This window comes from Diadema antillarum, unplaced genomic scaffold (assembly GCF_040938485.1).
Source record: "Diadema antillarum isolate AM-2024a unplaced genomic scaffold, OU_Dant_1.0 scf00000071, whole genome shotgun sequence".
NCBI lineage: Eukaryota > Metazoa > Echinodermata > Echinoidea > Diadematoida > Diadematidae > Diadema > Diadema antillarum.
Window position 1 is genome coordinate 484,065 of NW_027270960.1, and position 13,214 is coordinate 497,278.

Consider the following 13,214-nt stretch of genomic DNA (forward strand, 5'->3'; position numbering starts at 1 on the left):
ATCTTACTGATGCTACGTGCAATGTGTACAAGCAATGCCGTGAAAGAAACGATATCAAGGACAAGCATCTGTAAGAAAAAAAGGGACCGAGAGTGAATATAATTAATTACTGCGAGAGGTAGGGATGAAAACACAATGTGTAATGAATAAGAGGACAAAGTCAAAGAAAAACAAACGAAAGGAGGAAAAGAAATAAATAAGGTACGGAAGATAAATGGGAGTGGTGGAATATAAGATAAGATTCACAGGGGGACATAATTCATGTATTTATGTGAAAGGACGGATTGAAGAGATATTTGTTAATACTGTCTATTTTGTTTCATTATGCAATGTTTCAACAAAGTCACCTCCACATTGTTGTTATGTGTGTTGTGTTGAAGATGGTAGAGCAAGATCGTCTGAGTAATCCCAAGTGCGTGTTTTGGGATCTCAACGGGGACAACGGGCGGGGCGACTGGTCTTCAAAAGGATGCAGACTCAGCGACAGCAGCAAGGCTTCTCGACCGGTCTGCCGGTGTCGAAGATTGGCTCACTTTGCCGTTCTCTTGGTACGGATGGAACCACCATGCCACTACAATGGATTTTTTTTTCATCGACTTCAGTTCAGTTTTTTTCTTTTAAATGTCACAAGTAAAGTTTCGAATACATTTTCTCAGGGAAGACTTTTTCATTGCTTTAATAGATTAAGTGTTGAATATCACCCTAATGATATGTTTTCAGTACGAAATTGAAGAGAACACCCAATATTTCCATCCCCGTCAGGCCACGACATTATAAGATATAAGATATATCTAATTGCGGGATTTTATTCTCCATTAAAAGTCCATCTCATCCTGAGAACAAGTGCTATTCTTGGTTACGTGGTATTTTGAAAATAGAACGGGCGAAATATGAATTCATCATGATAATCACATTAGTTACATTCAGGTAGTGATCATTAGAGGATAAGCAAACTGCGAGGATAAGTGCTATGGGGCGCCAAGGGTCGCACGGTCGATTTTGTTACGAAATCGACCGTGCGACATTTGGCGCCCCATAGAATTTATCTTCAAGGTTAGCTTTTCTGAATGTAACTATTATTTACTTAATAATTGTAATTCTTAGTCGAATCATCTTCATCTTCATCACGTCTTTGGCATTCAAGATATTTCCTCTCACCTGCAAACATTAAATTATAAGAAGGTGGAGGAAGCAACGAAGTATAGACAAAAACCTTATTGTACATCGGTGTCATCTTAGGGACAACGAGAATGATTGTGAATATCGGTGACATTCACTTTATATTCGCTTTAGATTTTCAAAGTAGTTTTTACGTGATGTTATCTGTATACTAGTATTTAATTGATTTAGCGTATTATCTTGTTACATTTGATTTTTGCGTTAACCTCTATCTCCCTACCTTTTTCTCATCGTCCTTCCAGGACGTAAGGAACGAATACAGTCTGCCCCTACAATTCTACACATTCACCTACATTCTAACTTACATTGGATGTGGTGCATCAATTTTTGGCCTCATTCTTACCATTGCTGCATATGCGTCTTCCCCGTAAGTTTATCAAGATAAGCGTGTGTGTGAGTGTATGTATGTGTGTTTGGGTGGGGTATATAATAATCATGTGATGTGTATGTGTGTCTTGGTGCGTGTGCATCTATGATTGGCACAGCGAAAGGGTGCCAAAAGGTTTACAATTGTAACTGTACACTAGCCTATCATGGGTCAGTTGCCTTCCATACAATGATGTCAGTGGAATAAGAGTGAGAGGCTTTTACATCAGTAAATCAAAACCAAATACAAATGGGTGGAAAGAGTGAAAGCAGCAATATTGATTGTAGAATAACAGAACAGTAAAAGTTTCAGTAACATCGGAGAATCGATTCAAGAGTTATGAATTTTTAAAGTTTTGGTTTCGTCATTGCTTAATAAGGAGACTACTACAGTTCATGACGTCATCGCCAACAATTTAACAGAAAATGTAAGAAGAATTCCACAAAATACGATTCACCTGATAATTACACATTCTATCGACTTGTACCTGATGTATTATGTTAAGGGAAGTATTACCTCTGCTTTGTGAAGGAGGTAAGTCAAGTGCTCTTTCATTATGCTAAAAGGCGAAGATATGTTGAATTGTCTTTATATTTTCTTTTTATAGTATATGGTTGTCCACACCATAATAACGTCACGAACTGTAGTAGTCTCCTTATCCAGCGATGATGGCATCGCAACTTTAAGAATTCATTTCTTTGAATCAACTCTCCGATTTTCCTCGAACTTTCACCGTGTGTTCTACTAATATTGCTGATTTTACTCAATACACATTCATATTGGGTTTTGGTTTTAAAATCAGATGACCTGTTGAAGGGCCACGGACACCCACACGAAAATATCACAATCGCTCTATGATATAATCATGTATTTTCATGATACTGATCCCAACTTCAAGTAATCGTGTATACGCCAGGCGTGATATGAATTTTCAATGCCAAAGACAATGCCAGTATAATGTGACAGGGGGTGTTGCAAATGAAGACCAATATTGTTAGGACATCGAGGAGATGGACACTGCCAAACGCACACGCATCATTTCAGTGACGCTCAGCCAAATCATCACCGATCTTTTAGGAGGAAACACGACCTAATTTTATTCCTCGAGCGTCATGTGTTATCTCTAGAAATTTCTCACCACGTGGGTTATTTATGATTTAAGCGAATTTGCGTTATGCACATTCATAACAATGTGTCAAAGATAGTCAATCATCAGTCCAGTCTTAAACGAAAAAGCAAGAGAAAATTTCTCTTGCTTTTTCTTAATATTATAGATCCATGGTCATCAGACAGCAGGTATTTACGAGTTTATTGGGAAGATAGCGACTTCAAAGTAAAAGACCATAAGCAAGTCAAATGATGTAGAATGTACAATTTGTGTAAATATACAATTAATATCACAAGTGATAAGCAATAATTACTTAGTATGCGGAATTTCCACAGCAAATACTGTAGTGTACTAACAAAACGTCATGGAACTACACACATCAGGCTTGTAACGATCACTCGTAGGAACAAACTAACTAGTGCATGAAGTACATGTACCTTGCATAGGATCGATATCAATATGAAAGAGCATATAATTCTAAGAGGAATTCAAAGTTTATTTGGTGAATGTTGGTTTTGAAATGGATGTGATATCCAAAACAAAGCGATCTTGAAAGGTGGGACCCATCTTTTATTAGGATAGCTTTGCTTTACTTTAGTTTTGAATATCTCAGCCATTTCAAAACCGATTTTCATCAAATGAACTTTGAATTCCTTTGAGAATTGTATGCTCTTTAACATTTCATAAAGTGGTTTCTAATTACCTTGCAAAAGGTTAAAGGTTGAATCCTCACCGACTTGAGTTAGTTTACAATAACAATACATTTTACTTATCATAACACAATTCTGGGAGAAATTAAGAAAAGTAAAGGAAACGTCAAACAGCTAAAGAGGGCGCACTATTTCAGTTATTGAAATGGACAATACGCGAAACACAGCCTCAGTATGAATGTTCAACAGTTTTTATGCCTCCGCCACTAAGTGGTGCCGGAGGCATTATGTTTTCGGGTTGTCCATCCGTCCTTCCGTCCGTAATTAATTTTGTGGACAGCGTAACTAAAAAACCGTTTGAGGCATCCTAATGAAACTTGGCATGCACATGCATGAGTGGGTGAAGTTGTGCCTATCAACTTAAAGGTGCACCTGCTCAAGGTCAAAGGTCAAAAGATCAAGGTCAAATGCTCAAAATTTCACCTTTTCTCCCATATCCATGCAATGCCTGAAGTTATTTTCTTAAAACTCAGAGTATATATGTACTAGCAAATAAAGATTCTCCAGAGAGGGTTTTGGGTCATGAGGTCAAAGGTCAAGGGTCAAAAGTCAAGTCAAAATGTTGAAATTCCACGTTTTTCTCCATATCTCGGAAATGGTTCAAGGTATCTTTGTGGAACTTAGTATATATACATGTACGTACTGGCAATGATTATCTAGGGAATTTGGGGGTCATGGGTCAAAGGTCAGGGGGTCAAAAGTCAAGGTCAACTCCTCAAAATGTCACTACTTCCCTCATATTTACGCAATGCCTGCAGGATTTTTCTTGAAACTTGATACATACATGCAAGGTAAAAGGTCAGGGGTCAAAGGCCAGGTTGAAATACCAATATTTTACAATTTAATACTGACATTACACTTTTTCTCCATACCTCGAAAATTACAGGCTGTACTCAATGCTTAAACATATACAAGTGTTAAAAGTCAAGTAAAAATCTTAAAATCCCCAAATACCTGCGCTTTGACAATTTAGTCATTCATCCAATTAAACCTAGTTCAAGGAAAGTGAACATTCAGCACATTTGTGACAAGCCTGTCATTTTAATATTTTGCGAATTATGTGAAACTGTCATCACACGTTGTCAAGACATTGTACATACTACTAGGAGAACCATGCATTATGGCGGAGGCATACCAGTCGTAGCGACATTTCTTGTAACATTTTGTAATGAATTATTCTTTCTAGTGTCGAGCTGGCTTTTTTTAAAGGGGGGGGGGGTGGGGGTCTGTCTTAATATTATTAGTCATTATTACTGTATCATCATATCTTTTAAATCAATTTTCTCATTTCGTTGAACATTATACTTTACATAATTATTAATTTGTGATTCCTGTATTTCTTAATAAAGTTTCAATTGATATAGTTTCTGTTATCACAGTTTACATGCATGTAACCCCCCCCCCCGGAAACAGAGACAAAGCGTATCCGTCTCTTTGCTTCTTGAGTTGACCTTTTTAACGATCATGCGTGGTTAGTGTAGAGGGCTTGCCACCCTAATTTCGAACTTTAATACCTCCTCTATTGTGGTAAGTTTGTACATGGTGTCCACTAATTCTTAAGTGATTTGACGACATGTTAGCTCATGTACCCGAAAAAAATTGTAGATCAGATAGCGAGTTTCTACCAAAGTGCTGAAATTGTGATTAAATAGTTACGAGACTGTGAGTGAACGTTAGTCATAAACCTACATTGAGAAATGCTCACGTACGATTTCAAACCATTCAATCTACTATATTATCATGGGTTATCTCTCCAGGAAACTCCGCAAAAAGCAGCCGAACCAGATCCTGCTCTGCTTGTCCACAACAATGGTGGCGATGTACTGTGTCTTCGTGCTCGTGGCAAGTCTCGGCAACCTCCCATCAACACCATGCGCTGTGCTAGCCGCCCTGCTTCACTTCTTTGTGCTTTCGTCCCTGGCTTGGATGGGAGTGGAAGGGATGAACGTTTACCTCCTCTTAGTTCGAGTCATTGACCTGTACATTCCAAAGTTTGTCTTTAAAGCAGCATTCTTCGCTTGGGGTAAGGATGGCCGTATCAATGTTTGATGTAATTTCACATATCAAACGATCTGACAAGCTCTTTGCAAGTTTTGACAATTTCTGAAAGGCTACAATATATTGAACAAGATTTACGGTAGTTTACGATCACGGTAAAAAGCTTCATGCTTTGAAACTTACTTGAATATACGTAACGGGGAGCCATCCTTCAGACCTCATAGGACGACTTGTAATCACTCACGTAGGACTTATCACGTTACATTATCACTTTCTGAGTTTTTCGTATATAAATAGGCCCTACTCCATCTCTATACTCGAAGTGTAGGGATACTTTGTGTGCAACATTTCATTCACATACTACAATGTGCTGTAAATCAGGAAGAGTGGTGTTACTTGACAAAAACAAAAATGTTAAAGGGATGGTATAGTAGGCCATATTGGTTGAGGATTCAGCTTTTAACTTTTTGCGAAATACTTAGAAACCACTTCAAGAAATGCTAAAGAGCATGAAATATTAAGAATTCAAAGCTTATTTGATGAAAATCGGTTTTGAAATGGTTGAGATATCCAAAAACAAAGTAAAACACAGCCATCCTAATAAAAGGTGGGTCCCACCTTTTAAGATCGCTTTGTTTTGGATATCACATACATTTCAAAACCAATATTCACCAAATAAACTTTTAATTCCTCCTACAATTATGCTCTTTCATATTTCACAAGGCGTTTCTCATTATCTCAAAAATTATAATAAAAAACGTTGGAAACCTGAAGCCCCACCTCAACTGAAACTGTACCATCCCTTTGATTAATGGTCCCTGAAAAGACACTGATATAAATGAGGTGGCGAGACACAGGAAAGAGTGCCAGCGCACAGACCACGCATAATTCGGCAGCTAAGATATCCGGGAGATTTCGCGACGAAATGGCAAGTTTCGTCGCCGAAATTACTAATTTCGTAACGAAATCGACCGTGCGACCTTTGGTGTTCCACAGAACGTATCCTCGAGGTTAATCCTCGAGGTTATCAGGATCACCGTCTGAACGTAACATTTAACGGGTACATTTTGTTTATCTATTCAATAGCTGTAATGAAATTTCACCTAATGATAAAACATAATATAAAATAAAAGTCAATCCCGTCCAGAAGTATTATGTGCAAAAGTTTTAACCTGAGCTGTATGTTGTCGAAATACTTTAAACTGCCCCCTCCCGGCAAGCCGATTTTATCATTTTTTCGCTAATTCCGACAAATGAAACTGATCTACCTATGACATGCATAATCTTCAAGTATAAACAGATTATGTTAGAATTAATATAGCCTGGACATGCCTAGTAATATTATCAACCTTTGCGCGATTTCAATTCGCGCATCCTCGTGTCTTTACCATCACATTATGTATAACACATTTTCATAAGTATAGGGATGGCAACTAGTAATTACCATCATTCATTAAGTTAAAACATATCTTCCTTAAATCCTTACAGAGTGGCTTCTCACTATGCAACCTGACATGAATCAATGTCTTCCTAATCTGTGAGGCAGATCCAATTCGGTACAGAATATTTTAGAGTGGCTGCTTCGAACGGGTTCAAGGGGATTAAAAAACACTGATACGCACTTTCCAAGATAGACGATGAATATTCGCATTCGACGGGCTGTAGAGATCGATAATCTTGTCACTTTCCTTTGTTCAATCAAGGAGGTTCGAGAAATGGAGTCACAACAGTCTTATTCGCTTTGATCCCATGCTCGAAGCCGCCACTCAAAAATATTTGAAGTATGTGTCAAACTGGATCTGCCCCCCCCCCATAGGAAGAAAATGAATTCACGTCTCATTGCATAATGACCAGCCACTGTCTAAGGAAGATTATGTCTTTATGATGGTAATTACTTTTCGCTATCCCTACTTACAAACGATGGGCGGTAGACGATGGTAAAGGCACGGAGGTGCGCGTATAGAAATTGCTCAAATATTGCTGAAATAGATATTAAAATTACTCGACTGAACGTGTCTGTACGCTAATCTGACATATCAATTTATAAAGAACTATACTTGAAGATTTTACTAGTTTCATTTGGCGGAAATAAGGAGAAAAGTGATAAAACCGGCTTTCCATGAGGGTAAAATTTCAATCACTTTCACAAAATACAGCTTAGATTTACACTTTTGCACATGTTTTCAAACAGAATTGACTTTTGTTTTATAATATGCTTTATCATTAGGTGAAATTTCATTGCATTTGATATATAAACAAGCAGCATATACCCGATATTATGTTAGCATTAAAAATGAATCTTGAGATTGCTCAGAAAGATGGCGACTTCAAGCATCGAACATCAAAGGCACAAGTGCACCTGTGGAATTCTTTTGTCCATCAATAGAAAACTAACAGCTGATTGAATAATCATAGTCAGTTGTAACTCCATCTCTCGAACCTCCTTGGTTCAACCCTGGACCTGCCAACGAATGGACTTTCAACGAATCCAACCGAGATCCGCCGCCACCTTGTATCACCCCTAAATGTAATATCAACGCTAAATGTAATATCGACCCTAAATGTAATACACCTTAACCCTAAATGTAATAACAACCCTAAATGTAATACATTTTAACGCTAAATGTAATAATCGAGTCAACCCTAAATGTAATACATGTCAACCCTAAATGTAATAACCGGAGACAACCCTAAATGTAATACATGTCAACCCTAAATGTAATATCGACCCTAAATGTAATACTTTTTAACCCTAAATGTAATATCGACCCTAAATGTAATACATCTTAACCCTAAATGTAATATCGACCCTAAATGTAATACACCTCAACCCTATATGTAATAACAACCCTAAATGTAATACATTTCAACCCTAAATGTAATATCGACCCTAAATGTAATACACCTCAACCCTAAATGTAATAACAACCCAAAATGTAATACATTTCAACCCTAAATGTAATATCGACCCTAAATGTAATACATCTTAACGCTAAATGTAATACCGACCCTAAATGTAATACATCTTAACGCTAAATGTAATAACAACCCTAAATGTAATACATTTTAACGCTAAATGTAACAACAATCCTTAATGTAATTCATGTCAACCCTATTATATGGTTTATTCAATGTTTAATGTAATTACGACCTTAAATGTATACACCTGATCATAGAGAGGGTAAGCAACGCAGAATATCGGGCAAAATGTCAGGGGGTATACGAAGGAGATATGATGCAACTTTCTCTCGCACTCTTGAAATAACGATAATAGTTGGTTAGACTTCTTTTTGTTGTTTACCCAGGTAAAAATCACACAGTCTTATTAAATCTATCGTTTGCTGCAAAGTTAATTAGATCCATGTGACATAGTTCTTAAATCTATTAGCTTTATCATGCTATCACATAAACATTTTGTATTCCAATCTTTATTCAGTGTTCATTATTGCTTAGAGTTTTGTTGAAAAAGAAAAAAAAATGGGCAAAAGTTAAGTCAGTTTGCCTTACTCATACATTCATATCATAGGAAAGTCAATATATAAAGGGTGACTCAAAGATGATAAAAAAGACATCTATTTCCTTTTGCTTTACTGGCATTTTTAAATTTATTTCGTGTACCCTCCCCAAGACCAATTATTGTCCCAGTTTCGTGTAAGCATAGTCGTGATTACCAGGAGTCGTGAACAATGTCATGAGGCTAATATTTCGGACAGTGATTTGCTGCCATGTCAATGTGTGACAGATATTTCGTCATTGAAAACATTACATAGATAATGATGGTTCGTAAAAAAAATTGCGAAATCTTTCTAAATCTTCCTAATTTCTAATTTTCTCAATCTACTCGCTTTATCATCCCGTTTCATCAGTAGGTATATGTTTTTTTCTTGCAATATTATTCATATTCAGAATTTCTTGCAAAGAATTTAAGTTGCCCATTTTTTTTCTTTTTCATTAAAACTTTAAACAAACGAACACTGAATGAAGATTGGAATACAAAATGTTTATGTGATTGTATGATAAAGGTATAGATTAAAAAGAAAAACTATGTCGAATGTACCTAATTAACTTTGCAGCAAACAAAGGAATTAATCAGACTGTGTGATCTTTACCTAAGTAAACAACAAAAACAAATCTAAGCAGCTATTGCTGCTCTTTCAAGAGTGCTATAAAAAGTTGCGTCATATCCCTTTCATATACCCCCTGACCTTTTGCCCGATATTCTGCGTTGGTTACACTCTCTATAATGAGGTTTTTACATTTAGGGTGGTAATTACATTAAGCGTCAAGATGTATCACATTAAGAGTTGACGTGAATTACATTTAGGATTGTTATTACATTTAGCGTTAAAATGTATTACATTTAGGGTTGTTATTACATTTAGCGTTAAGATGTATTACATTTAGGGTCGATATTACATTTAGCGTTAAGATGTATTACATTTAGGGTCGATATTACATTTAGGGTTATTATGTATTACATTTAGGGTCGATATTACATTTAGGGTTAAAAAGTATTACATTTAGGGTCGATATTACATTTAGGGTTGACATGTATTACATTTAGGGTCGATATTACATTTAGGGTTGACATGTATTACATTTAGGGTTGTCTCCGGTTATTACATTTAGGGTTAAAATGTATTACATTTAGGGTTGACTCGATTCTTACATTTAGCGTTAAAATGTATTACAATTAGGGTTGTTATTACATTTAGGGTTAAGGTGTATTACATTTAGGGTCGATATTACATTTAGCGTTGATATTACATTTAGGGGTGATACACACCTAACTATGCGCATCTCATTGAGTACATACAGGTGTCTCGTTTCCCTAATTCCGGTCTTAACCTTGGCTGATGCACCTTTTCAGGCCTTTTTTTTTTTTTTGGATGAAAAGATGAAAATGAGATTACAAATCGTAATCAATTAGCTAAATAGTTTGCTTTCTCTCTATAAGTATATACATTTTGGTAACAAAATATATCTAAGCCGTGATAGACTGATACATACCACAACTGCACATGCATTTTCCTTGATTTAAGACAGCTATTTCCTTCTGCACATTTGTTTTTATCATTTTTAAATATGCGTTGTGTTTTGCAGCTCTGGTTTGCCGGCGGCGGAGATCATGAGATCAAAGCAGTAAAAAATGTTTAAAATGTTTTTGTGTCACTTTTGACACAGACAAGGGCATACATTAATTAGCGAAATGATGAATGTCCATGCGTAGTAGGGCCATGGTTCAACGCAGAAGACTTGTAACCTATAGGGCTGTATGAAATCGAATACCTCACTAAGTACCGAAAAATCTAAGAGCAACATTATTTCTCACCTGAAATATTCTACATTTGCCTTGTTTGCTTTAGCTTGTGCTTTTGTATCTTCTGTTTTCATAAAATGAAAATTACTTGAAACTGACTGCCACTTTTCATAGATCTGACACCAGCGCATGTAATTATCTGCCCTCTCTGACCGCTGCTGGATAATAGTTCTGATTTTTTTTTCTCTCTCCCTCTCTCTCTCTCTTTCTCTCTGTATGCTACAATAGGATTGCCCGGTGTCATAGTCCTCGTCGTTGGTATCATCTTTAGAGAAAATTACGTCCGAACGGACCTGTGAGTTTCCATTTTTATACATCGTACATCATTCAGTAGTAGCAATTCGCATGTACAATGTACATACCTGCTGAGTATCGGATGCATGATTAATATTCAAAATGTGTATGATATTATCTATATCTAAGTTACTATGATCCAAACTATTCACACTTGAGTGAATATCGTGATGGTTTTCACCTCATATGAAAATTATGCAATTACACTAAAGTTTTCAGAGTATATTTCAGCGTATGATTTTCATGAAACACCGTGCGTTTACACACGTGTATTAAATATCAGACACTCGGGTTTTTTGTTTTGTTTTGTTTTGTTTTGTTTTTTTTTTTTTTTTGGGGGGGGGGCTTGTGTCATGTGGTCAGAGTCTAAAGTTAACGGTTAGGAGAATAGAAAGGAAGCAAGTCATGTTTCTGAAATTTCAATACACGCATGTATGATGTAAAGATTTGGTGAAAGGTCAAAACTCAACTATTTAATGTTGGCATCATACTATCATTACTGTTGTTGTATAATAATGTTCAGACTTGCTTAGTGTATTCATTTTTGTATATATTTTGACAATCAAAGAACTGGTACGAAGATTGAATAATTTGAAGTATTTATATGCAGAAGTTTACTAGAAATATGTTTATGTTAGTATTTTGTCCTTCAACTGAAGTGCAATAATGTGCTTACATCTGTATGTCCATTATGTCTGAATTGTCTGCTTTTATATTTATCAAGACGAATACCGCTTCTGTCCCGTTCTTTCCTTCCTTTCCCCCTCTACTCACTCCTCTTCTTCTTCTCCTTTATCCTCACATTTCTCCTGCTCTCTCTTTGTGCCTCCCTTTTCTTTTCCCCTAGCCTGTTTCTTTTTTCTCCTCTCTCCCCCTTACTCTGTTCCTGTCTCAGTCTCACACTTCATATAGCATCCTCTTATCTCTCAACATTCCTCATTCCATGCCTCCTCCCTTATTCTTGGGTTGTGATACGTCAGTAATGGAGGATGTAAGATACATTATTATATGTAAAACGTTTTTTTTTTTCACTTAACTCTGTTTTTGTTGCAATATGATTTATATACTGAATGTATTTCCACTACTGATGTACTGATGATTTGTTTTGTTGTTGTCGTAATGATTGTATTTTGTTCGTGTTTTGTATATGTAAGCTATTTTGTCTGACTGTATTTTTATCGATGTAAATCAGACACAATTCAGCCGTTCGGCTGCGAAGTTTGATCAATAAACCATTCCATACCATACCATGCCATTACCAGAGACCGTAAGAGGTATCACAGTTAAAGTTAATATTGTTTCCAATGCAACGAATTTATTTTCTTTCTGTTTTAATTTGTTTTGCGATTTCACATCGTTAATACGACGGAGTTTACTTTATAAACGGTGTAAAAACATAGGCCTACTTAGTAACTGCTCACAACTCCATGACTCTTACCCTGCAGGTGTTTCATGTCACGATGGCCTCAAGTAGCAGGACTCCTGGTACCAGTTGCTATTATCATGGCTGTCAACATAGTAATCTTCATACGAGTCATGCATCAACTCAACATGGAAAACCCTGCTAGGGCGAAGAGTAATCTTCGGCAGACCAATCGTCACCGCGAGCGCATAAGACGTCTGCGTAATGCCTGTATTATCATTCTTCTTCTCGGTCTGGCATGGGTATTTGGTTTCATATCCAACATCCCACGTTTGAGTCCCGCCTTCCAGGTCATTTTTGTTCTTTTAAATGCCTTTCAAGGATTTTACATATTCATGGCTTACTGCTTGGGCCAGGCAGTAGCCCGTAAACAGCTGACATTTTCTTGTAGCTGCCTTCCGTTTACTGCGCCCAGCGCCACATGGATCCAATCATGGGGCTTGTCTTCGTCGTCGCCACCACAAAAATGTGACGCAAACGAGAATGCCCCTCAGGAAGTCTCTGAAAGCAAGACGTCGGCAAACTGAAAACGGAAGGCAGCTCCCGGAAGAGCACGACGGTTGACACGGGACCCAATAGACCGGTTCTGTAATGTAATTGTATGCAGATTAATGCGTGCTTTCTTCACAAATGTTGCTCTTGAAAACCAACCATAAAGCTTGCCGGAGGCTTGCCCTACCTAGCAACAAAACACAAATTCCTGGCTTTGGAACTAGATGGGATGGAGTAGGTGAATGTAATATTTGTCGTTACTAGGCTGTAGGAAAAGAAACATCCATAAATTGTAATAAATCACAGAAACGGTCTATTGCCAC

The 13,214-nt window shown here is 36.9% G+C and overlaps 1 protein-coding gene across 1 annotated transcript; it reads left to right on the top strand.

Moving 5' to 3' along the window:
- The first annotated feature begins 380 nt into the window (after window positions 1–380).
- LOC139716958 (adhesion G-protein coupled receptor G2-like) lies at window positions 381–12,926 on the top strand. Its single transcript, XM_071628482.1, has 5 exons — window positions 381–548; window positions 1,422–1,546; window positions 5,122–5,387; window positions 10,911–10,977; window positions 12,422–12,926. The coding sequence occupies exons 1-5, from the start codon at window positions 381–383 to the stop codon at window positions 12,924–12,926; spliced, it is 1,131 nt and encodes a 376-aa protein (XP_071484583.1).
- Window positions 12,927–13,214: the final 288 nt, after the last annotated feature.

What these genes read in the sequence shown, in the direction of transcription:
- LOC139716958 (XM_071628482.1), top strand. Translation starts at nt 381, where the DNA reads ATGGTAGAGCAAGATCGTCTGAGTAATCCCAAGTGCGTGTTTTGGGAT. An exon ending in AGCAGCATTCTTCGCTTGGG is followed by an intron (nt 5,388 to 10,910) that starts GTAAGGATGGCC and finishes ATGCTACAATAG; the next exon opens with GATTGCCCGGTGTCATAGTC. An exon ending in AATTACGTCCGAACGGACCT is followed by an intron (nt 10,978 to 12,421) that starts GTGAGTTTCCAT and finishes CTTACCCTGCAG; the next exon opens with GTGTTTCATGTCACGATGGC.